General features: G+C 41.8%; 3 protein-coding genes and 2 long non-coding RNA genes across 12 annotated transcripts; all 5 read left to right on the top strand.

Annotated features, from left to right (window-relative positions):
* Window positions 1–1,068: 1,068 nt before the first annotated feature.
* LOC134285806 (uncharacterized) lies at window positions 1,069–4,987 on the top strand. Its single transcript, XR_009996675.1, has 2 exons — window positions 1,069–4,294; window positions 4,351–4,987. It is a non-coding gene; the product is annotated as an uncharacterized LOC134285806 (long non-coding RNA).
* Window positions 4,988–6,362: 1,375 nt separating this feature from the next.
* Window positions 6,363–6,731, top strand: LOC134284055 (uncharacterized). The gene has a single exon (XM_062842276.1). It carries the CDS (start codon window positions 6,363–6,365, stop codon window positions 6,729–6,731), a length of 369 nt encoding a protein of 122 aa, XP_062698260.1.
* Window positions 6,732–6,856: 125 nt separating this feature from the next.
* Window positions 6,857–7,953, top strand: LOC134285805 (uncharacterized). Of its 2 annotated transcripts, XM_062847369.1 has the most exons (3): window positions 6,857–7,193; window positions 7,397–7,499; window positions 7,644–7,953. In XM_062847369.1, the coding sequence occupies exons 1-3, from the start codon at window positions 6,857–6,859 to the stop codon at window positions 7,660–7,662; spliced, it is 459 nt and encodes a 152-aa protein (XP_062703353.1). In that variant the 3' UTR covers window positions 7,663–7,953. The 2 variants fall into 2 exon arrangements, with proteins under 2 accessions (XP_062703353.1, XP_062703354.1); XM_062847370.1 differs by having other exon boundaries at window positions 7,272–7,953.
* Window positions 7,954–8,376: 423 nt separating this feature from the next.
* On the top strand, window positions 8,377–23,181 carry LOC115264252 (uncharacterized). Of its 5 annotated transcripts, none has more exons than XM_062847366.1 (5): window positions 8,377–9,863; window positions 10,008–10,726; window positions 11,581–11,757; window positions 12,960–17,022; window positions 17,086–18,851. In XM_062847366.1, the coding sequence occupies exons 2-4, from the start codon at window positions 10,513–10,515 to the stop codon at window positions 13,229–13,231; spliced, it is 663 nt and encodes a 220-aa protein (XP_062703350.1). In that variant the 5' UTR covers window positions 8,377–9,863; window positions 10,008–10,512; the 3' UTR covers window positions 13,232–17,022; window positions 17,086–18,851. The 5 variants fall into 5 exon arrangements, with proteins under 5 accessions (XP_062703350.1, XP_062703347.1, XP_062703349.1 ...); XM_062847363.1 differs by having other exon boundaries at window positions 8,377–10,726; window positions 12,960–13,630; window positions 14,637–17,022; XM_062847365.1 differs by having other exon boundaries at window positions 8,377–10,726; window positions 12,960–13,630; window positions 14,623–17,022.
* Window positions 19,571–21,629, top strand: LOC109413373 (uncharacterized). 3 transcript variants are annotated; one of them, XR_009997578.1, is made up of 4 exons: window positions 19,571–20,001; window positions 20,100–20,662; window positions 20,738–21,417; window positions 21,490–21,629. It is a non-coding gene; the product is annotated as an uncharacterized LOC109413373 (long non-coding RNA). The 3 variants fall into 3 exon arrangements; XR_003896113.2 differs by having other exon boundaries at window positions 19,571–20,465; window positions 20,534–20,662; XR_009997577.1 differs by having other exon boundaries at window positions 19,571–20,662.
* Window positions 23,182–23,240: the final 59 nt, after the last annotated feature.

Below are 23,240 nucleotides of genomic sequence, written 5' to 3'. Positions count from 1 at the left end.
TTCGAGCTTCGCATATCCCTGGCTATAGTGCGAAATCTTCCGCCACGTTTGTCCATAAACCGGTTGATCAAAACCCGGAACTCATCAAGGTGCATCGTGCACCTTCCACCTCCGGTGCGATCAAATTCGTTCGCAGTAAGAAAAAGAATTCCCAACTGGTGTACAAAGGCTTCCTGTACTACCGAAAGCTGACCCAGCAAAATGGCAATATCACGTGGCAGTGTATCGATGGTACGAAGTTATGCTGCAAGGCGATATGCGTTACCAAGTTCAACAAACTGATACGCGCCAAACGGCAGCATGCTCATGAGAACCATGAGAGTAAGATAAGGAATCGGTGGCTGTACAACTACCCGACCCGGAAGATTTAGAAGAATACCTGGACATCTTATCATGGACGTCATCGACGATGGAACCGATTACAAGCTGGTCGTTCAGGATACCATCGAGGAAGTCGTGCATGAAGCACCTGGGAGTCACATAGGAGACATGATGGCGAGTGGGACGGATACGTTCTATGCGACACCTCAGTAGCACATTCTAGTACTACAATTAAAATTGAACCGTGATAATAAAGCTTGGAAAAAGTGCGCGCAGATGAAATTTGCCTGAGAAGTAGAGCAATTCCGCATGTTACCATAAGAACATATAATAAAAAAAATGACAAGGGCTTAACGAATGTCCAATGTCCATTTCAGATGAGCTATCATCTTCGACGAAGATGTTCTTCAAAGATGACGAATGCGTAGGTTCGTCGGATCGAGTGTATACATTCCTCACCAGTCGTAAGGGAGGCATCCATTTGGTTCACAACAGGTATATCTATCGATCGAACCTACGGCGATGCGGCCGTAACAAATACATCATCTACTGGGAATGTGTGCACAACCGAGCGGAAAAATGTCGCGGGCGACTGAAAAGCGTGGGCGATCAACTATACATTTCAAACTGGAATAGTATGTGATGATTGTGTCGGTTTGTAAAATGTTCATAGTCTAACAATATGTTTTGTTCCCCTCTAGTACAACACAATCAATCATGAACCAGACATAATAAAGATAGCAACGGCCATGGCTTCCGGGCACACCTCTTATAGAACGTTATCCTCACTGGGAACCGTGTATTCCACAATTACAATATGTGATTCGGCTTAAAAAATGAATAAAATATGTTTTCTTTTAAAATTACAATAATCTTATTTTACTATATTTTATTTAAAGTATTCAAAAACATAAAGTTACAATCGGTAAATTATTTTGTTTCTTCTAGATTTCAAAATCGAGTGTGAGGCGGTACAGTTCGTCCGAAGTAGGAAGGGCAAACCTCTATTGCTGTACAAAGGCCATCAGTACACGTTGAACCGTCGACGAAAACAGCTGGGCTACTGGGAGTGCGTTCACAGGCGTTCGAAGCTGAAAAGTTGTCCCTCTCGGATAACGACGGACAACGTTCAGATTAAGCGTGTCAAGGGCGAACACGACCACATGCCTCCGGAGATGATAGAATATCTATTGGATGACTGCAATGCATTCCTGAAAGTAGCACCAGCAGAATAAAAATTGCCTTTTTGAGATGCTCGTTTCTCTGTTTGATTTAGTTGATATAAGTAAATTTGTGCTACCAGACCGTGAACCGTGAATGTGATTGAGAACGTTGAATTTTTAAAATTTTCACATTCGATCTTTACAGTTCTCATTGAACGTCTGGTGGAGCCTGAACTAATCAAAGAGGAACCAAACAAGTTGCTGTTCGTTCGCAGTCGTTGGGGACGTAAACTTCTAATCTACGAACGGTATGTTTTCTTCTCCAACAAACGGGTCGAGGCGACGAATACCACCTACTGGCGATGTACGTTTTCCAGTAATCGGAAAGGCCCAAACCGCTGCTCGGTGCGATGCATTACTAGAGACAATCAGGTTATAAACTTTCACGGACTGCATAACCACCCGGAAGAAATGTCCAAACTGCATGGAAGACATGTTTTCGACCAGTACAGTGTGTACGATCCATGAAAAATAGTAGAACATGTTCAAATGAAATTATGCGTTTCACTATAGTACTAGAGCGATATTGAGTGAAATGCAGAATGTCGTACAGTATTTATGATAAACGAGTTTCAATAAAAAATCGATCGTCTTTCATTCCATTACTAGAGTATAAATAAATCATTTAAAAAATCAACTAACAGAATACCTTTGTTTACTTATCTGTGGCGTTTTAAGGTGCTTACTCGCAGGAGCTGAAGTTCATCAAAAGCCCATGGTCTACGCCGTGTCTGGTGATCAATGACTTCCTGTACAACTGTCACAGTACTAGAGGGAACAAGGTGTATTGGCGGTGCCACAACTACTCTCGAAAGAAGAAGGAAGAACGATGCAGGGCTAGATGCGTGATTGTGAATGGCAGGCTGAGCGCTCTCACAGGAACGCAGCACAACCACGATCCACACACGGAGAAAATAGCCAAGATTAGTCGACGTAACAATATGGTGGATGAAGTACTAGATGTAGCCAGGGCGGATCCACCGCCGAGCTATCTCACTAGCGGGCTCTACAGTTCAAGCTTTTTATCCGGAGGTTCTACTTTGCTGGACAGCGGCTCCCCGGATATTGGTTTGATCAAGATCGACGTATTGCCTAAATTAGAAGACTACGGCTTGCCAGTTGAACTGTAAACATGCATTTTTAAGCTGAATTTTTACCTCTGAATCGCAATAATAAAACTATCAATGTTCGTGAAGCAATACAAACCAACGTGTTATCGCTGATTTTAAAATTTTTCATCGTTTTATTCTAGTACTGATAAATCCATTATTTCTTTGTACAGTTTTAGACTTTACCCCTTACGACGCCGCAGAGTGCCGGACGTTCATCAGAAGCCAGCGTGGGGCTCCTCTGTTGGCCCTTGACAATTTTATCTACCGGTGCGAACGGGTTCGAAAAACGCGCTCCTATTGGTTGTGCATCCGTTACAAGAGTTCCAAGTGCAATGGTCGCGTAATCTGCCAGGGCAATAAGATTCTCAAGCTGACACATCACTGCCACGCGAACGACGAACAGCGCATCAACTCGTCGATTCTCGAGGAAACGGATCTGTCCAGCATCAATTTGGAGGCGTGGTACAAGCAGACCATGATGCACAAGAAGCATGAGTCGAAGCGAAAATAAAAATTATACATTCTAGTACTTCAATACCTACATCGCTGATTATGATTGATATGTCTCAAACCCATGCTTTCTATTCTATTACTTCGCTTATGAAACTAATGAAAACTTTTCTCGTTGTAGCTTACATAACGACTACTACCACCACATCTAGTACTACAATAGTCGAAAGCCAGAGTGGAGTGCAGAGTGTCTACTTTCGAAACGATTTGCGGGACCAGTTGTATCCGGAAGCCGTGCAATACATCCGAAGCCGCCGTGGACACCCGCTGCTAGTGTTCCGAGGGTACAAATTTCGCCGGAATGGCGGCTGCAAGGAGAAGGGCTACTGGCGGTGCGCCTCTTTCTGCAAGTGCCCCGGAAGGGTTACCACCGTCGATGGGACCATCGTTAAGTACCACGTGCACAACCATGAACCGCCTTTCAAAGAATCCGCCGAGTTGTTCTAGGATTGAGGGAGGCACCATTTCGATAAACTGTACCATAGTGAATGATTGTAATGAACCCCAGAATTAATCTCCTTTAGAATATTTTATAGACCATGATGATAATTTTGATGCCAGAGCAGAAGTTAGAATTAGTTGAGTAAATTACGTCTTCTTGTTACTATTTATAGAATGGGATCATCAAGGTTTCCGTGCGCTGGAGAAACAGGTATTCCTTGCCCACGACATTGCCAACAGTTGGATGGCCAACGAGAAAATCACTTACTGCCAGAGCCAGCGTGGAAGGTTTTTGCTTATATTTCTGGGCTACCGGTTCCGTCGAGAGATGGTGAAGCAATACAAAACCTACTGGCGATGTCTGGTGGACAAATGTCCCGGACGGATGATAACAATGCTTCCAGGGGATACGGTAATGCGCTATCGGATACATAATCACCCGTCCAGTTTCTAGAAAACGATCAAATAAATTCCGTTTATTCAAAAATATACAAATGTTGAAGTTTCATTACGGTTTTGAATGCGGTACTAGAATACGGTGCGCATATAACAAACTTATACGAACCCTTTTGTTTTTCTTCAAGCTTCTGGATTGGATTTCATTTTCAGTCAACGAGGGCATCCTTTGTTGGTGGTTGATAACTTCCTGTATCGAAAAAATCGAGGACATTACTGGCGCTGTATTCGGTGAGCTATTACTAACATTAACGCTGTCCCTTGAATAAAATTTGAATTTTTTATAGATGTACCAAATTCAAGTGTCGCAGCCGACTGATTGTGAAGCCTGGTCAGAAACCTGCTCGTATCGAAGATTACTCGCATGGGCCGGAAACGGAGAAGATTAGTTGGGGCCGGACGGTGATGGAGAACGTGAAATCTCATGAGCAGGGGGATATCGTTTTTCGAATGCGACAACCGCACTGTAAAGTTGATTATGTGATAAACCCAGATAAGGAATAAATCTCTGCCAGCCATTCTAGTACTTCAAATCTTTTATTTTTTATCGTTTGAACTAGTACTTATCTGCGATGTTTTTACCGGTAGTTCTTTTATCGTTTCAGTTACTGCGATTCCGTACTGTCCTCCTGCGTTGGGCGATCGCAATCCGGTTCCGAAGGTGTGGTACTCCTTTCCGCTGTGCTACGTGATCAATCGACGCGGAACAATGAACCTGCATTTCCGAGGTTATATCTACATCCAGAAGAAGCGGCACAACCGCACAATGAACTGGATCTGTAACAAGAGCAATACGACACAATCGAGCTGTAAATCGAGGATATACACCGAGGGCAACAACAAGATCCGCTTTGGGGTCCACTGGCACAATCATGGACCCGTGGATATGAATGAACTGTTGTGAAATAAATTGAATCAAATGAATTAGTCAACACTAGTTCTAGTAATATTTTTTATCAAGTAGGATTAGTGCTAGTCTATTTATCGCCAAAAAGGATGTCACTTTTCAGAGTCGTCTAATCAAGTACTTCCCGGAATGTACGCTGGTATTTGGTACAAGCAGGAACTGGATTTCATCGAGAATCGTCGTGGCGGGTTCAGTTTGAGGCACAAGGGATATCACTTCATCACGGAACGTCGCTACAATAGTACGGTCAATTGGGTGTGCAATAAAAGCAGTAGCTCGGCAAGTCGTTGTCCGGCACGGTGTGTTACTCAGGGTCACCAAATGATCAAGTTCAGCAAGCGAAAGCACAACCACGATGCGGTTTACAAAGTTAAAGAAGTGGAATTCCAATAAACTTCGAATCTTTGAAGATGTATTTTTGTGTAGTACTAGAATGGTTGAATAATTTTAACATGCTTTGTAATACACTTCTTTTCATCGTATAATTTCAGACCGAGTTCGAGGATTTCTGTACGACGAACAGTACGAACTGGTTTGTAATCGAAAGGGCGGCCTCAACCTGTGCTATCGAGGATACCTTTATCGGAAGAAGACCCAGTTCGCCAATACGTTGAACTGGGTTTGTGCAAATCCTAATTACAATAGGTTCGCCGGTTATGGAAGCGCGAATGGGGGCTTGTGCGCAGCTCGATGCATTACAAACAATAGCGGAGGGTTAAAACTAAGTAAAAAAGGCCACAATCACCCACCTATGTTGCAATACGACGAAGGGACTTCGGTAAAATTGTGCATCGAAACGCTCGAAAATACACAATACAATAGCGATTAAAGCATCGCACATGAATGTTTCTATTCTAGTTCTTTATTTTGTAGCACATTTTGTTACAATAGTCAATAGTTGTTTTATTCAATTGATTTTTAATGTTTTTCTTTAAAATTTATTTCAGCAATGTTCGACCAATTTAAAACTGGAATTTGGCTGAAGAAGCCCTACGAGATCGTACCGAACCAGAAAGGTGGAAAGAATCTGATGTTTTACGGCTTCGCATATCGAAAGGAGGCTTCTTTCAAGACATCGATCAATTGGGTCTGTAATCGTAACTCAGTTGGCCGCTGTAGGGCAAGGCTAATTCAGAACACCGTCACCACCGAGATTAAACTAGGACAACATGGCCATAATCATCCTCCAACGAGTATCCAAACCACTAGTTGATTGCCTGACCAATAAAAATGGAATTGCACTTTTTAGCCACGGTTGTTTCACTTGTCGAAAAATGCTAGTACTTTATTTATTGTTCGAATTTCCTAAATACTGATGCCTTTCTCATTTATTATGTATTTCTACAAAATTTAGCAACTGATTCTGAAAACATAGCCATCTTTACGAGAACAATGCGTGGCAAGGAGCAACTACTCTACCTTGGACAGCCGTTTGTTTTTGAGAAACTGGTGATGACCCAGAACTCCACCCCGAAGAAAATTTGGCGCTGTAATCAGTGGTGGAATCAGAAGTGTCGTGCCCGAGTGTATACTATTGGAAACGTGATAACACCTCTGAATCGCTACCACACCCACTCCGACATAATCAAACGGAAGCGGCGAGTTACGAAGAAAAAAGCGACCATAGTGATCACAACCGGTCCCCCTAGCAGTCAAACCAATAAGTCGGCTCAAGAACAATACACCGAGTTTGTGGTCGATTGCATACCGGAGGGTTCTGAAAGTGACGAACAGAAAAAAGAGGATACGACCGATTACTAATATTAGAACAATAAACCTTTATTTAAGAATACAAATTCAAGCGTTGACCAACTATCTCAGTTTTTAGTAAGCAGTTCAACCAAAAGCTTTCAATAACATATTGTTCAATATTAGTTCCAGGATCGATGAAACCTTTACCGCTTAAATCACAATGCATTTCATTCACGGTACAAACGCGTCCGCCGAGTCCAAAAGTCAAGCCGCCACCGGAACAGTGGAAGAAGGCAGGGCGGCCGGTAGCTGAGGCGCCGTCTACTATGGTTCCACTGCACAGCGGCAGCGCCATCTTTATCTCGACGATAGATCTCGTAAGCATCTACACTCCTAAGGCGGCACTCTATACGGCACGCTTGATTGACGTCATTTTCGGACGGCAAACACTGCTGAAGGCCTGTGTTTCCCGAACGGAGAATTCTGGCGATTTGGTCCCGCTAGATGAGGACAAACTGAAATCAGTTATAGGTAAGAAAATTCTTTTTGTTGAAGTACTAGATAATTGAGTACACATAGATATGTGGATGATGAATGTGTTTTTTGCAGAACTGGCAACTATGAACATGGATGTCAAATGATCTGTTTGGACTTCATTTTTCTTTCTTACGTTCGGTGTACGCCAAAAAAGTACTAGAATATATTTCCAACATTCTTGTTTATTTTTCTTCCAGTACATGTGGTGCATGTTTTCAAGAAACAAAACGTCGAAGTTTCCGAATCACTCGTGCTGGGCTACATCCGGAACCGCCTCTGTTACCTTCAGAGTTCAAAGAAGTACTAGAATCCGTTTGCCATAACCTATTATGAAAAGATAAAGTGAATTAAATGCGTTATTTTCATATCTGTTCGTTTTTCTGATATTGTTCAACCTGATTATAAGCAATGGAGCTCGAATAATAACCAATTTTCCATTTTTAGAAATGGATTTCCGTTTTGAGCTGTCGTCTAGTGGAGCTCGCCAACTGGTATGGAAGGGCTACGTTTACCACAAGAATACGTCGACCGGTAGGTGCACCTATTGGCGCTGTGCACACGCTGCCCGACTGAAATGCAAGGCGACCGTGGTGATGGAGTATGGCGTGATGGTGCGGGTCAAGAATCCCTATCACAATCATCTTCCAATGAAGCGACTTCTGTACGGCATGGGAAAAAATCAGAAACGAAACCTGAAAAACCAAAATATTTTCGACAGCTACAGGAGGGTTGAATAAAGACTATGATGGAATAATGCTACCTAGTTTACCGTTGATAGATTTTCCCTGAATGTCGACGCTGAAGGTGCTAACATTGATTTCGAAATCTCGTTCTTTCCTCACAGCCATCTTCTTTGCTGTCAGTACCAAACAACAGTTGCTTAAATTGCGCAACAAGATTTATCTGAAAACAAAGGGACGAGCTTACCGGAGCTTCTTCTCTTGCATAGAGTACAACTGTCCCGGCCAGGTCATGTTTCACGAGCTGAAAGGAGGCCAACTGAAAATTATGGCCGAACATAACGACGACTGCACTTGCGACTACTATAAGGATCGTCCGGAGGAACACTTGGGCCAGCTTAGCAAAGCCGAGCTGACGAGACTAGAAGAAACGTTAATGAGCAAAGACTTCGATGATACCTGGGCAGAAATATAAGTGCAGTGTAGCGTGAAAAAATCAGGGAGTTCATCTTTTGTCTGTGGAGCATCCTATCGTAGCTTTCCGGTGAAAGTACACTAAAAAAAACGAGAACCATTGTTTTGAACCATACATGTGTTCTTTTTATTTTTGGCTCCCTTGTTCTTATTTCTTCCATATATCATATAGCATAATGCTCATTCGAATAATCTTGTACCGCGCACGCATAATCACAGACTTTTATTGCAGATCATCGGCATGTCAAACTGAAAGTAAATGATTTATTCTTACTCAAAACCCATGACAAAATTAATCTAGTACTGCACATTGTAACAGACACAAATACAACCTGAAAAGATTCGTCTCCCATTAATTAAATTGAACAAAACGTCTGCTAATCTAGTACTGCGTATTTTCCTACCTTCTACTATTGATCACCAGTTTACATTTCTCTGCAGCTACGGAACTGGACTCGAAACAACCACTAATGGTCCTTAGTAGAGCCGGCACGTTGCAGCTTCGTTACCAAGGTCACACATTTAACAAACATGTAACACGTGGCGAAAAAGTCTACTGGAGATGCAGTCAGTACCTGGTGTACCGGTGCAAGGTGCGCATTCAGACCATGATGGATGAGTTCTCCATCAGCAAGAATGACCATAATCATCCAGTAGTAGTGCGGCCTCGCGCGTACGGATCGCTGAAGCTGTTGAAGCAACTCTTGGGCAACATAAGATCGTGATACTAAATAAATACGAATTAAAAGTTTTTACACACAGAAATTCTCTCCCCATTTTATATTGGAACAGTGCACTCAGCCGATCATCTAATTCTTGTCTTCTTATCGAGTGATTTTAATTTTAGCTGCAACGTTATTCGCCCTACCGACCAACAGACCAGAGTTTGAGTTCCGAAGATCAACACAACGTGGCACTCACTTGCTGATGGTCAACGGAGTGAAGTTTTTTCGCAATCGCCAGCGAAACGATAAGCATTACTGGAAGTGCCATCAGTACTATAAACGCAAGTGTCCCTGTACAGTCGTCATCAATGAGACCACGTCCAATATCACTGTAAAGTACAGACACAATCACGACGAAAGTTTGACGTCATTTGATTCTAGTACTACAGCAGCTCGAGTTTATCCAAATAAGCGCATCAAATAAACATTTTTGCAAGATAACATGTGTTTTGTCTTGATAATATTTCGCCTTTTGGTCATACCTTACCATTTCTAACCGTCAAACCTACTACCTTTCAGAAATCTACTTCACGAAATCGAGCCGAGGCCGTCCGGCGATCATTATCGATGGCGTCAAGTATCTGTTCATGTCGGAGAATTACAAGCGAGTAGTTTGGCGGTGCTCGTCAATGGCCACCAGCAAGCTCAAGTGTCCAGCCCGGATATTGCAGTACAAGAACCCCGAGCGCTTTGTCATTCACCGGGAAAAGCACATCCATGCGCCTCTGAAGCGTCACAAGGTGGCTTTCATCGCTCAAGAAATGTTCACGGTTTTGGATTGAGAAGTATGTGTCGATATCACAGCATGTCGATTGGAAATAAATTTTATAGTTTTATCCCTGTGCGTTTACATCGACCGTTCTAGTACTTCATTTTGGAAAAATTAGAATGTTCACGCTTTACTAACAGTGTTGCAACTTTCTTTGTAGAGTACAAGCACCATCTGTCCGTGACGAGCAGTAATGGCCAGGTGCTCACCTATCGCAGCAGTCAGAAGGGTCGGCTACAACTGTCGTGCGATGGATTCTACTACGTCAAGGAGAAAACCGTGAAGCAGAAGGACTATTGGCGCTGCATCTATTACACCACGAAGATCAAATGTCATGGGCGATTACACACCTTGAACGGAGAAATTCACCACAGTACGCCCCACAATCACGTGGCCGGAGTGTTCAAACGATCCGACTACAATCGTCTTTCGGAAATTATGATAAATACGGAATCGGGTATTGCCGGGCAGCCGTCGACACAACCTATCTGTATAGAAAGTGTAACTAAAGTCGAACGATACTGAAAATAAATATTAAAGTTTAGTTATAAATATTTGTGTTGGCTTCGGAGTTGGTCGTAGAGCGCTACTGAAGGCGAACCTAAACGAAACCAATTAGTACTGACTTATTTGTTTGGTTCGCCCGATTTTTAGGATCCACCACAATGACGGTGATGGACACGTTGGACGTACCGGCTATCGAGTTCAGCAGAACGCAGCGAGGTCGCACCATGCTGATCTACGACGGGTACAAATACGTGGAAAATCGTCAGAGCAACAAGAACGTATTCTGGCGCTGCTCAAAATACGTCAAGTATGCCTGCCGGGCGACCTGTGTGACGTCCAAAAGCCCTAGTGAATGCCCTATTCGGCTGGCTGGTAATGCCCATTCGCATGGGCCGGAAAAGATGTCGGACAGTGACAAAATTGAACCCTCCGATGAATCCGACATTCAGTTCCGGTTGATGCATTTGTACTAGATACCCTTGTTGAATGAAGTACTAGATTTTTAGCCGAAATGCAACTATTTATTGGAAGTAAATTCAAATTGCTAAATTTCAGAAATCAAATTGCTAAGGCATTTCACACTGTCGAGTTATCAGTTCTTGCATTAGAAAATGTGAGCACGCCAATCTAGTACTACATTTTGAGGAAAATTTTCTTTCGAAGGTAGTTTATCAAAATTCTTAAATGAAATCTTGTCATTTGTGGTTTAATTTCTAAGCAGATGAATCTAGTACTGCATCGTGAGATATATGTACAAAATATATTGCTATTTATATTGAAATAAACTTTCGCATTTGCAGATTTGATTAAGGTGAAACTGGAAGCATTTCCTCACTTTTTGGTTTTTGATTTTTTATTAAATAACGAAGCAATATTTTCAAAATCGGTTTTCGTGCACATGTAGAGTATGGATCAAGGTATCTCCTGATTTTTTTTGTAGTGGAAAATGTTTTTCGTTTTTGCATAAACCATTTTTGAACAAAATTTCACATAAAAATGGTTTCTGCAAAAATGGAAAACATTTTCCACCTCAAAAAAATTCAGAAGATACCTTAATCCATAGTTTACATGTGTACGAAACCCGATTTTGAAAATATTGCTTCGTTATTTAATAAAAAATCAAAATCCGAAAAAATGATAAAATGCTTCCAGTTTCGCCTTAATGATACTCGTTTTGATGAAGATCCACCTGTTGGTATCTCAATAACGATCTTTTGTACTTTCAGTAACAAACCAATTCGTGACAGCAAAGTTTGGATACACTCAACGGGGACACGTGATGCTAATGTACAACGGGTACGGATTTATCAAAGACCGCCAAACGGCGAAGACCTGCAACTGGAAGTGTTCGCTGTTCCGAAGGATGAAATGTCGTGGGCGAGCCATTACCAAAATCGCCGACGGTAAGCACATGATGAGGATTACCCATGAGAAACACACGCACAGTCGGGATGAGTATCGAAAAGAAATGTAAGGCACGTAATCATTAAAAATGCAAGAAGTAGGAGGCGGAGGACAAACCCGAATCAATGACAAAGTCATACTAGCGAGGCGGACATTAGTAGCAGAATGCTAGTTCTCAAATACCAAACAACGCGAACAATATCAATGCCCATGTAACATATGTATAGGTCATTTCATCATTTCATTTTCATAGGACACGATCGGTGAACTACTAGATTTGTAGTGATGAGCTGAATTTTTGTATGTTGAGAAGGTCAATTCTTCGTTTTTGCAATGAAATGGGTCAAAAAGCGTGGGTATAATTATTACTTGCGTAATTTGGTGCTGCTTGAGCAAAACTTTGGATAACTGCGTTAATCGAGTTGCAAGAAATGGAGAAAAGAACTACACGGTTATCCACGCGTTTTGCACCAATAGGAAGCAATCAGTGAAGTACTAGATTGAAAGTAGTGAGCTGGATTTTTGTATGGTGAGATGATCAATTCTCCGTTTCTCCAATGAAATGCTGCAAACAGCGTGGGTTATATGATTTCTTGCCTAATTTGATGCTGTTTGAGCAAAACTTTGGGTAACTGTGTTGTTGAAGTTGCAAGAAATAAATAATACAACAACATAGTTACCCAAACTTTTGCTCAAATTACATCAAATTAGGCAAGAAATCATATAACCCAAGCTGTTTGCAGCATTTCATTGCAGAAACGGAGAATTAATCATTTCACCATACAAAAATCCAGCTCACTACTTTCAATCTAGTACTTCACTGATTGCTTCCTATTCTTTTCTAAACGGAGATTTATACCATACAAAAATTAAGTTCATTATTACACATCTAGTACTTCACCGAACGTGCCTCATTCGTTTTCCATTTTAATTATTCTTGGATTGATAAGAATCTCCCCTGGCTTCGCTGCAAATATTGCAAGGTTGCCAAAATGACTTATTTTTATTCAAGAGTTTTTATTAACCACATGGAATTCAAAATAAAAACAAATGCATAATTTTGCTAGAATGATATTTTACCAAGAAATACTGATGGGGGGAAATGATCTATAGTACTAGATTCCATGGGGCGTCCGTTGAGTTTTTTACAATACCTCAGCGATGAATAGCTTCAAAATGATGCCTTGTTTTTCCATTGTAGATCCCCCGAGCTTTAGGGCAGCTCAGTTCGGTTACACCCAACGTGGAAAGATGATGCTCCTGTACGATGGTTTTGCCTACATCAAAGATCGTGATGCCCGGAACGGCTGCAACTGGAAGTGTTCGCTGGCCGGAAAGCGAAAATGTCGCGCCAGAGCCGTTACCAAAACGGCCCTTGGACGCCAAATGATGAAAATTACCAACCCCAATCACAACCATGACCGAAAAGCGTATCGATTCGATACGGTGAATTTCTTTGCCGACAAGAAATAAAATTATCATTTGTGCATTGCACTGCTCAGTGTTTCAATCGATAACTATACTGCGGTAGACATCTCTATGTGACTTTTGGAGCTAACTGTCCTCTTCATTATTTTAGAACTATTCGCTAATGCATACTTTGGAAAAACTCGACGCGGTCACCAAATGCTTCTGCATGAAAATTACAGCTACGTGCGGGAGAAGCAGAAGCAAAGTACCACCAACTGGAAGTGTTGCTGGCATGTAAAATTTCGCTGTAAGGCGCGAGCAGTGACGAAAGAAATTGAGGGTCAGCATTTTGTTCGAATAACCTGCGGTTTCCACACTCATCCTCCGACCACTGACTCCAAGTCTGGTGATGCGTCGAAACACTACCACGAGAACTATTAGACAGTGGAAAATGGTACCATGGTAAGTTCAGTCATTTGTTAACGACCTGCAAACTGACACATCACTTACGTGTACATTTTGAAAGATAAATTAATGTGAACGGTACACGTTGGTATCCTATAGTATTCAAAGATAGTGGAGAGTAGCTTTTTTTTCTTGGAAGCAAGCTTGCTATTTGGTGAAAACATTCGCGAAATGATGCGATTCGCTTTCGATAACGAATACTTTTTCACCCTTCCTCGCTTTATCAAACCAACCACCCGTACGAATAGCACACGAACCGACTCCACGCTGATCAGCATTGTTGGCTGCTCCTTTTCGTCGTTGAGCTGTTGCGTTCCAGCCAAGCCTGTCTTTTCATCGCTTTCGATGCTTTTCGATCAGCTTATCGCGAAGCATCGTAGGCTAGAAACTTTATTGGTGTGGTGTCGGTACATGCGAATGATGCTTCTGTGTGCGTGTCGAGCGTTCGTGCCGTAGCTTCTAAAACCAACCCATTCGGTGTTGTTCGGCTGTTTGGATGAGTATGTGCGGCACTGACAGATGTGTGCAAAATCGTTTGTGAGTTGTATCATGGTCGTTTTGCCACTTCTTTGCTTATGGTCATCGCTGAGCAGTGTACAGTTCAAACGCAAGCGATAAAAATACAATTGATAAGTTGATTGAGCATTCGTGAGGTGATAATTTGCATCATTGCTTGGAAGAACTAGATTAGAGACAGTCAGGGACAGTCAGGAGACGTTAGTTAAACTTTTCTCATTTATTGAAACCAAAGTGCCTAAACATTTGTTTGAGGGACGATTAATCAGAACGTTTACAATGCAATACTTGTTGTCAATCCTTAATATGGATGGAAGAAATTTGTGTTTGTATATCGTAACATGGTTCTCCGGCAAAACTACTATGGCTCAAATATGGTGTGTAAGCGTGGAAAGTGATGTGTGCGAGTTTTGCGGTTGATTATAACTAGAAAATGAACTTGTTTTCTTTAAATTCAATACAACTGATTTTAGTTTCTTTTTTACAGGTATACTACGAACAAACACTGGCTCTGTGCTACCGAAGCATTTGAAATTATTTTGTTAATCATACATTGCCAGAATAAACTTTATATACAAATTAAAGCTTTTTACATGTATACGAACATCCGTTTGTGTTGATCTAGTACTTCACCATATAGACTATATTCAAATTTATTTTTAATACTCATACGAACAACCCTTCGCGTCGTTTAATCGGTTGATCTAGTACCTCATCATGTAAAATACATAATTATCTTTCCCTCTTTTAGATGACATGCAAGGCTTCTCGCAACGGGTCTCACTATGAGTTCACGTCCAGAGGATCGCAATGTCTAGTATACGATGGCTATTTCTACAGCAAAAACAAAACAAACGAGGGTGGCGTCCGGGTCAACTGGAAGTGTCGTTACTACCAACGGTTCAAGTGCAAAGCACGAGCACTCACTAAAACAATCAACGGCTGTGACTATGTGAAGGTCTCCAGTACGGAGCACACCCACATGCAAGAGATGTACTGTAAAGACCTGCGACGGAAGCGGCGTAGAGCTATGCAAACAGGATCGTTAGACTATCAATTCCTGGGCTGAAGATCTGTGTCACCTATAATAAAAATATCTTTGTGGAAAACATATTCTTTGATGACTCTGATTGCTTGCTCGTTTTAGCTAAGCTAGATGGGACAGATTATTTTTATGCTGCTTTATTTGACTGTTTTTTTTAGGAGGGGCCGACAAAACAGCGGATCTGGAAATGGCACAGTTTGGATCAACCCAGCGGGGGCGACCCCTTCTAGTACATCAAGACTACACGTACATCCGCAATGGAGAGTTTGGCGGCACAATCAATTGGCGCTGTTCGGCCTACCGAAGACTGAAATGCAAAGCCAAAGCCATAACGGTCAAGCACAATGGCGTGGAGTTCGTAAAACTATCCTATGCCTTACACAGCCATGGCCCCAAGACTGGAAGCGATCCGCAGTGGAAGCATGAGCCGGAAACGGTTGATTTCCTGCGCTGTGAAGAGGATGAAGAAGCCATGATAAAATGTTTCTTAGAAAATTGAGATACGTTGAATAAAAACGACAAACTTAGATGTATTTTTATGCCTTTGTTTATCATTCTAGTACTACACCTGAACGTTTGTTGCCACTGACATTATATCATTTTATCTCCTATACAGGTAACATTATTTATGTGCTGTCGAAACGAGGCACTAAGCATCTGTTCTTCGATGGCAACACGTACACACCGAATGAGAGACCCTATCCCGGGCAGCGTTCGAGGACGTGGAAGTGCACGTTGTACTACCGATTGAAATGCCGAGCCCGTATCGTTACCAGTGAAGCCAACGGGCTACCCAAGTTGCGTGTGGTAGTAGCCGAACATACCCACGAAAAGCTGTTTCCCCATTTAAGCGAGAAATTTCGAAGCCTGTTCTAGATCAACGAAGACACATACCCAAATCTAGTCCATCACCGATTGATCTCTATTTTACTCTAGTCTTATTAAATCTAATCGACTTAGAAATAAATGTTCGTGTGCTTAGATGATCTGAGTGTTTGGAAGGTTTCAGCTCGTAATTTTTTTTTGTCATGTGTGGCCAGAAGAATATAATCATTACTGTTTCTCATTTACTTCTAGACCCGTACGACTGGGGTCCACTCAGTGCGATTCGATTCGTTCACTATCCGATTAAAAGCAAAGTGATAACGAAACTTTTCCATCAAGGGTTTTCGTACTACCGGAGCAAGCAGGTTAACCAGGCCACCTGTTGGGTGTGCGATCGTACAAAGCAAAGCAATTGCCGAGCTCGGATCACAATTTTCGAAGATCAAAGAGTGTACAAAGTGACAAACTCATATCACACACATGATCCAATGTATACAAAGCTTTGTTTCTAATAAATTCGAGTAATTCATCATCCCGTTCTACTACTTCATCCTTTCTATTGATTATTTTTTTATTATTAGTGTTGATTACTTATCTGTCTTCTAGAAATCGATTACATTCCGCCGACTTCGTTGGTTGCCACCATCAGACCCGACATCAGTGTAGTACCAGAACAGTATTTGGTGAAACTAGAACAAGAGATTCACATTTCCACCGTGGTTGGTCAACGAGGCAACACAAAGTTGCTGATCGAAGGATACACGTACATTGTCAACAAGAGAAGTAACGGAAAATGCTATTGGGGTTGTGCTAAGGCTGTACCCTTCCGTTGCCGCGCACGATTGATAACGGATGACAGCAACTTCTACGATGTGACGTTCAAAAATCTAGTACACAATCATCGGCCAGGCGAAACGAAACGACGTTAAAAACTAACATCAGATTTCCGGATATGAAATAAAGCCAAATTCTTGAACACGAACAGTTTTCTATGTTTTGTGAAGTACTAGATTGTAATAGCAAACTTTTTTTCTGTCAGCTAATTCGATCTTAAATTTATTTTCAGTGAAGAAAGCACGGCTGTCGGGAGTGCTGAATCTTGCCGCATGGACATTTACACCCGGACAACGAGGTAAACCCAAGCTTGTGATCGAAAACAATTCCTTCTTCCGCACCAAAGGGGACACCCAGCGCTCGTACTGGTCCTGTTCGGCGTACAAATCCAAGAAGTGCAAATGCAAAGTGGTAACGCATCGGAATAGTTTGGTCGTGAAGTACACTCACAAGAGCCATACGCATCCGAACGAGTACAACGATCTGTCCAAGATCAATCTGATCGATGTGGATATCAACGAGTTTTACGATAAACCGGTTGGCGGTGCCGCCTTTGAAGTGAAGAAAGAACCATCACTTTAAATGTTGTTCTATAGGATTCCGAATAAAGTGTCTGTTTTGTACCATAAGTTGGAAGTAGTACTAGAGTTTAAAACAAAGAATTATAACCAAGCGACCGTGTACACCCATGATGGTTTTGGACGGATACAATCAAGTTAAAATGCGATCGCGCCTTTTTTCTAATAGCATTGTTGAGAGGTTATCCCTCCACTAACAGTTTCATATTCATGTTTTAGAAAAGAATAAATACGGAGCCCAGTTTGAATTCGAGGGCAGAGATGTGAGGATTGCGCCTAGTAAGTACGGCTTCCCCAAGTTACACCTGGATGGGTACATCTACTTGCGCAATGCCGCAAAGAGTGGAGAAAAGCCTATTGGGTGTGCGAGCGAGCGAGGAAGACTAAATGTAAGGCACGAGCTATAACCTATCGAGGAAAATCACGTATCACAATGTTCGAGTTCGATTACAATCACAGACCGGGAAAAATGTAAATATACGTGAACTTTAATCCTATCATGATGTCCTTATTTTCCTGTGCGGCATTCATGGTGGACACCCGTATGGTACGAATGCAGAACACAAGCAATAAGCGTCTAAATATCGGTTCACTTATTTTTAATGATAAAACTGGTTCAAAGACCATTGTCATGAAGTTGATATAATGCATGATAAACATCGATTATCTCCTATTGATTCAGTAGTGGCTTAACACATAGAATGTCATTGCATTCATCGTGAGCACCAGTATAGCACGAAAGTAAAACACTAGCAATGTACGCTAAACATCCCATTCATCAATTTCAGATAATACGATTTGTGTTCCGTTTGATAATTCGGACGTAGCATTCACCATCAGTAGGCAGGGGAAACCGAAAATGATCTTCCGTGGCCACACTTACCTACGGAACAGCAGCAACGCCCAGAAGACCTACTGGATATGTGCTGCGGCACGGGAACGGAAGTGTCGATCCCGTGCCATTACGACCAAAGGCTTGCGTCACGTAACTGTTAGAGAAACGACGCATAATCACTGATTTTGTGAATTATGGCAATAATAATAAAAAAATCGATAAAACTTATTAGTTTTCATTTTATCAACTTTTGCGTTCGAATATCTGTATGGATTGCCAAACTAATTGCCTTCGGTGTTTGTTTCAGATCCATCGAGAAAGTACAAGGAGCTGGTATTTGTGAGCGGTTTAAGGGGAACACCGAAGCTAATCGTGGATGGGTATTCGTTCATTCGCAACAAAGGAAATTTCCGGACCACATATTGGCGCTGTTCGAAGCTTCGTACGATGGGTTGCAAGGCCAAAGTAATAACCTCTCAGTTGGACAACAAGGTGTCCGTTACCGATCCCGTTCATTGTCATATGCCCGACTATCGACAATATATCTGAAATTATTTGTTCAATAAACAGAAAAGAAAAGCAAGATGATTGTGAAACTGCCTTATTAGGTTGTCAGGTGCAGTACTAGATCACGAATCTCACAGCTTAATTTCCATTTTTCTCGTCTAGACTATTGGGTGGAGCTCCTGGCGGATAAACCGGCGGTAAATTTCACTTACGTCACCGGTCAGCGTGGAAAACCGAAAATATTGTTTGACAATCATACCTACATTTGCTCGAAACATCTGAAAAATCGCAAATACTGGACTTGTGGCAAACAACGATCGCAAGCGTGCCGGGCACGTCTTATCACCGATTCGGACAACACGATGCTGCTCGCACGCCAGCTTGAGCACACCCATCCTCCCGATATGGACATTATCACAAAATCTATGTTGTATTGCGGAGATTCCACCTGTTTAGACTCCTGCGCGAAAATTAGTTGCGTGGATTTTTCTTGCGTGGGCCCACAGATATTAAACCAGACCGCGTCCTGGTGAGTATTTTACGCTATGTTGTTAGGTACACATTTGGTGATAGTTTTGCATTGTAAACAAACATTTATAGCGCACCTACGCTGAAAATGAGCCTAATCATTCATTTGCGTCGGAATCTATAAATCTTCACAACAGGCAATACAGCCAGAAATAAATCCACGCGTGGGTCAAAGTTGAAACATCTAGTACTTCGTGTTTAGTTTATTTTACTTCATTTTTTTTTTTCAAATTTTTGTACCATTCGATAACAATTCCATTGCCTTTGCAGATCTTAATTCGCTCATCGAGTTCGAGTTTATGACTACTCCCTCTCCCACGCCGCGCAAATCCCCTTCTCCTCCGACTCATATCGCTAGTCGACCACCCAGATCTAGGCGCCAGCGCAAAGCCGAACCAATCGTATTGGACGATCAACCTTTGGTACTTTTCACATCACAACGGGGGAAGTACCTTCTAGTGTTGGAAAACTATACTTTCTCCAAGAACAACACCGTTGGAGAAACGACATACTGGGCGTGTCGAGTGGTTACCGATCACGTCAAGTGCAAAGCCCGAGCTAGTACTACCCGCAAGGTTAATGGCATTTTTCGAGTTATGCTTGGTAATGCGACGCATAACCATCTGCCAAAAATGTCACGCAAGGTTCTACTCGAATGCGGTGTCGAGCCGAATGTGTTTTATTTGAAAAGTTGAATAAAGTGTGTATTAGCTGTTGAGTTTGTTTATTTGATTTTTAAATTTAGAATTTCTTACTGATAAATGCTACTAATTAGCGGTTATTTGTATTTCGTTCTAGTACTGCATACTCATACGACATCGACTGGTGTCAGGAATATTCGGAAGCCGAATGCAAGGAGAGCCCGTAAATGGAAAACGGATAATATCGATGTACCGGAAATATTGAAGGGACCGTCGGAGAAAATGATTTTGCAAACATGCATCGTCGGTGGAATGAAAGTCTTATATCAGAACAACTACTTCGAGTACCATTATTCCAAAAGTGGAGTGAAACTCTACCGGTGCGCTGCTTTTGCAGATTTACAATGTGAAGCTCGAGTCCTGGTACAGAACGGGCTAGTTTATTCGATTAACGGAGACCATTGTCATTTAAATGCTGAACAATAAACGAAAACTGTCCTTTTATTAATCAAACCACCAATCAGTATGGACTGTAGTACTAGATTTGATAGTTCTCAACGTTCTATTTGATTTTTTTGTGAATAATTCCAGGCGATCTATTACGATCAATGAAAGACTACAGTCAAATTCAAACTAAATTTGAAATGCCACATCCGGAGATGGCTGGAGTGTCTGTACTGTATCAGCGTGAGCCAGTCAAAAAAGCTGGCGACAAAAAACGTAAGTAGTAATGTTCATATTTCAATTTACTAGGAAGAAGAATTGCCAACCGATTTCTTTTATTTCAAATTTCAGTTAATATTTACACGACATCATCACTCATACTGAATAAACTACCACTCGGATCAGGATCGCATGCCAAATCGCTTCCAAGGACAATCTCGAAACCTAAGTCCCACAAGTCGTTGAATGTACAGCATATCACTGCTACCGGGACGCCTTACGATTTGGTAAACGTTCCTACCAAAAAGGGTGGTGTCGGGGTTCGGCACGATGGACACCACTTTGAGTACCATTTTACTCGTAGTGGGCACAAGATATACCGGTGTGCGTGGCACTCGAAAGAACGGTGTCCATCGCAACTGTTGGTATTCAACAGAAAGACCTATATCATTTCTGATGACCACTCGCATACGGAACTGGCCCGGATGAGTGATGACATTTTGGCTAAGACAGTAGTCTGTTAGTGTAGTATTCAAAACTACGTATTTTATGTGCCTTTTTCGAAATAAATCGTATTTTTCAATTACATTTAAATTTTCATCTAATTTTGTAGTACTAGTTTTGGCAGTTTTTCGCCATGGCATTCATATAACATCAAAGTTCTCTTTCGCTATAGTACCTATCAGCAATGCGCAATTTGTGATGAGTACCAAGGGATCACCACAGCTCTGCATCGACGGATTTCCATTCACACGACACATCGTGAAGGAGGACACGATCTACTGGAGATGTATACAATTCCGTGCATTGCGGTAAGCATGAGTCGAACATATGTATTTGAAGTTGAACTTCAATTTATAAAGGAACATCTATTTTTCATACAGATGTCCCGCAAGGCACCGTCAGCGACGTTCGACCGGAGCGTTGGAAGTTGTTTGGGCAAAGCACAATCATGGCATTCTGGAGCGAAGGAAACGTGGCACATTGCGAGACATTCTACTACAGCGCAAACGGATGAACCAGAAATCAGCTCCATCTGAAGTGAAACCACAACCGACTACTAGCGCTGAAAATGACAAGCCAATTCCGGAAGAAACATACGCTGCGGAATATCTGCTAGCAGAGCTAGAGGATTTCGTTTTAAAAAATGACTAATCGTGAATATGTGGCATTCTAGTACTTCGTCAAATGTGGCGAGAACACTGTTACTGTTATTGTTCGCGATATAATTATCATTGCCCGTTCACCGTTGTTTCTGGACATTGTTGATTGTGCTTAATAAACGCACTTCACTTGTTTTTCACTAGTACTTCGTCAAGTTGTAGAGCATTTATCGGTATCTCCGCCGACGCAAAGCGAGATAAAAACTTATAAATTTTTATTTACACATATTTTGTTTTATTCTAGTACTCCCTCGTACTCCAGATGGTATTGATGGTATAATTCCTGCTTATTTATAATTATTTATCCACTGCAGGTCATGAAGCCGTCATTCATTACACCGTGAGCCGAAAAGGAACGGCCCAGCTGGAGATCGATGGGTATCGCTACACGAGACAGAAAATTTGCAAAACCACAATTCGATGGGAGTGTCTGCAGACGAAAGCGTTGGCTTGCAAGGCACGAGCCACCACCAGTAACACCCCGAAGGGACTTGTGCAGTACTACAACAACACACACAACCATCCACCGCACATGGAACGGCGGAAGGCTGGTGAATTGCGCAAATTAAAACAACAAACGGCGGAGAGGCTGAAGCTTTTACAACCCGATCTTTCGGAAATCCATTACAATGTTTAGATAGTAATATACAAAACCTGATAATCTATTACATAAAGATAACGTTGACGACAACACATATCTGAAACTCTGTTAATATTTTATCATTTGCATCGGTGATCGAAAGACATTTGGCTAAATGACAAACTTCCGAACAAATAAAATTGCGAATTCCTAGAAGGAATAGCCTTTGCTCAAAAACAGAAGGATCACACTATTATTTGAAATATTCTAGTACTTTAACGTGTTTTCATCGTTCATATTTAAATCAATTTCGACGTTTTACAGATAGCACCTACTCGAACATTCAGTATGTAATGAGTTCGAGGGGAGTGCCCCAGCTGGATATCGAAGGGTTTCGCTTCACAAGAAAACATAAAGGCAAACAAGCTATCCAGTGGATTTGCGTGCAAAACAAAGCCATCCAGTGTAAAGCACGAGCTACTACTACGTCGCGAGGGATGATGCGTCAGCTGATCAACATCCACAATCATCCTCCACAAATGCAGCGACGGAAGGCGGGCGAACTGCGTGAGCTGAAGCGCCAAATGGAAGAACGGGCGATGTTGTGGCATGATTCCGCAATGTGATCATAAATCACTAGAAAAGTATATGTTGGGGCGGTTTTCTAGTGAAACTGGCAACACTGGTCAAATACGAAGATAGTCGAGGAGCACGCAATTTAGTGTACAGTTGGAAGTAGAATGCCTCTGTGAAGATTTTTTGTTTATTTTTAGAAAAGTATAAGCCAAAAGTTGATTATGTTGTACATGTAAGGACAAACGTCTTGAAAAACCCGTTTAATCAGTGCAACAGAACTTCAAACGCACAAATCTCAAGAAGCAAGCTGTTCTTG

The sequence above is a fragment of the Aedes albopictus genome, chromosome 1 (assembly GCF_035046485.1).
Source record: "Aedes albopictus strain Foshan chromosome 1, AalbF5, whole genome shotgun sequence".
NCBI classification, from domain to species: Eukaryota; Metazoa; Arthropoda; class Insecta; order Diptera; family Culicidae; genus Aedes; species Aedes albopictus.
Note: the sequence above shows the minus strand (reverse complement) of the source record. Positions and strands in the feature narration are given on the sequence as shown.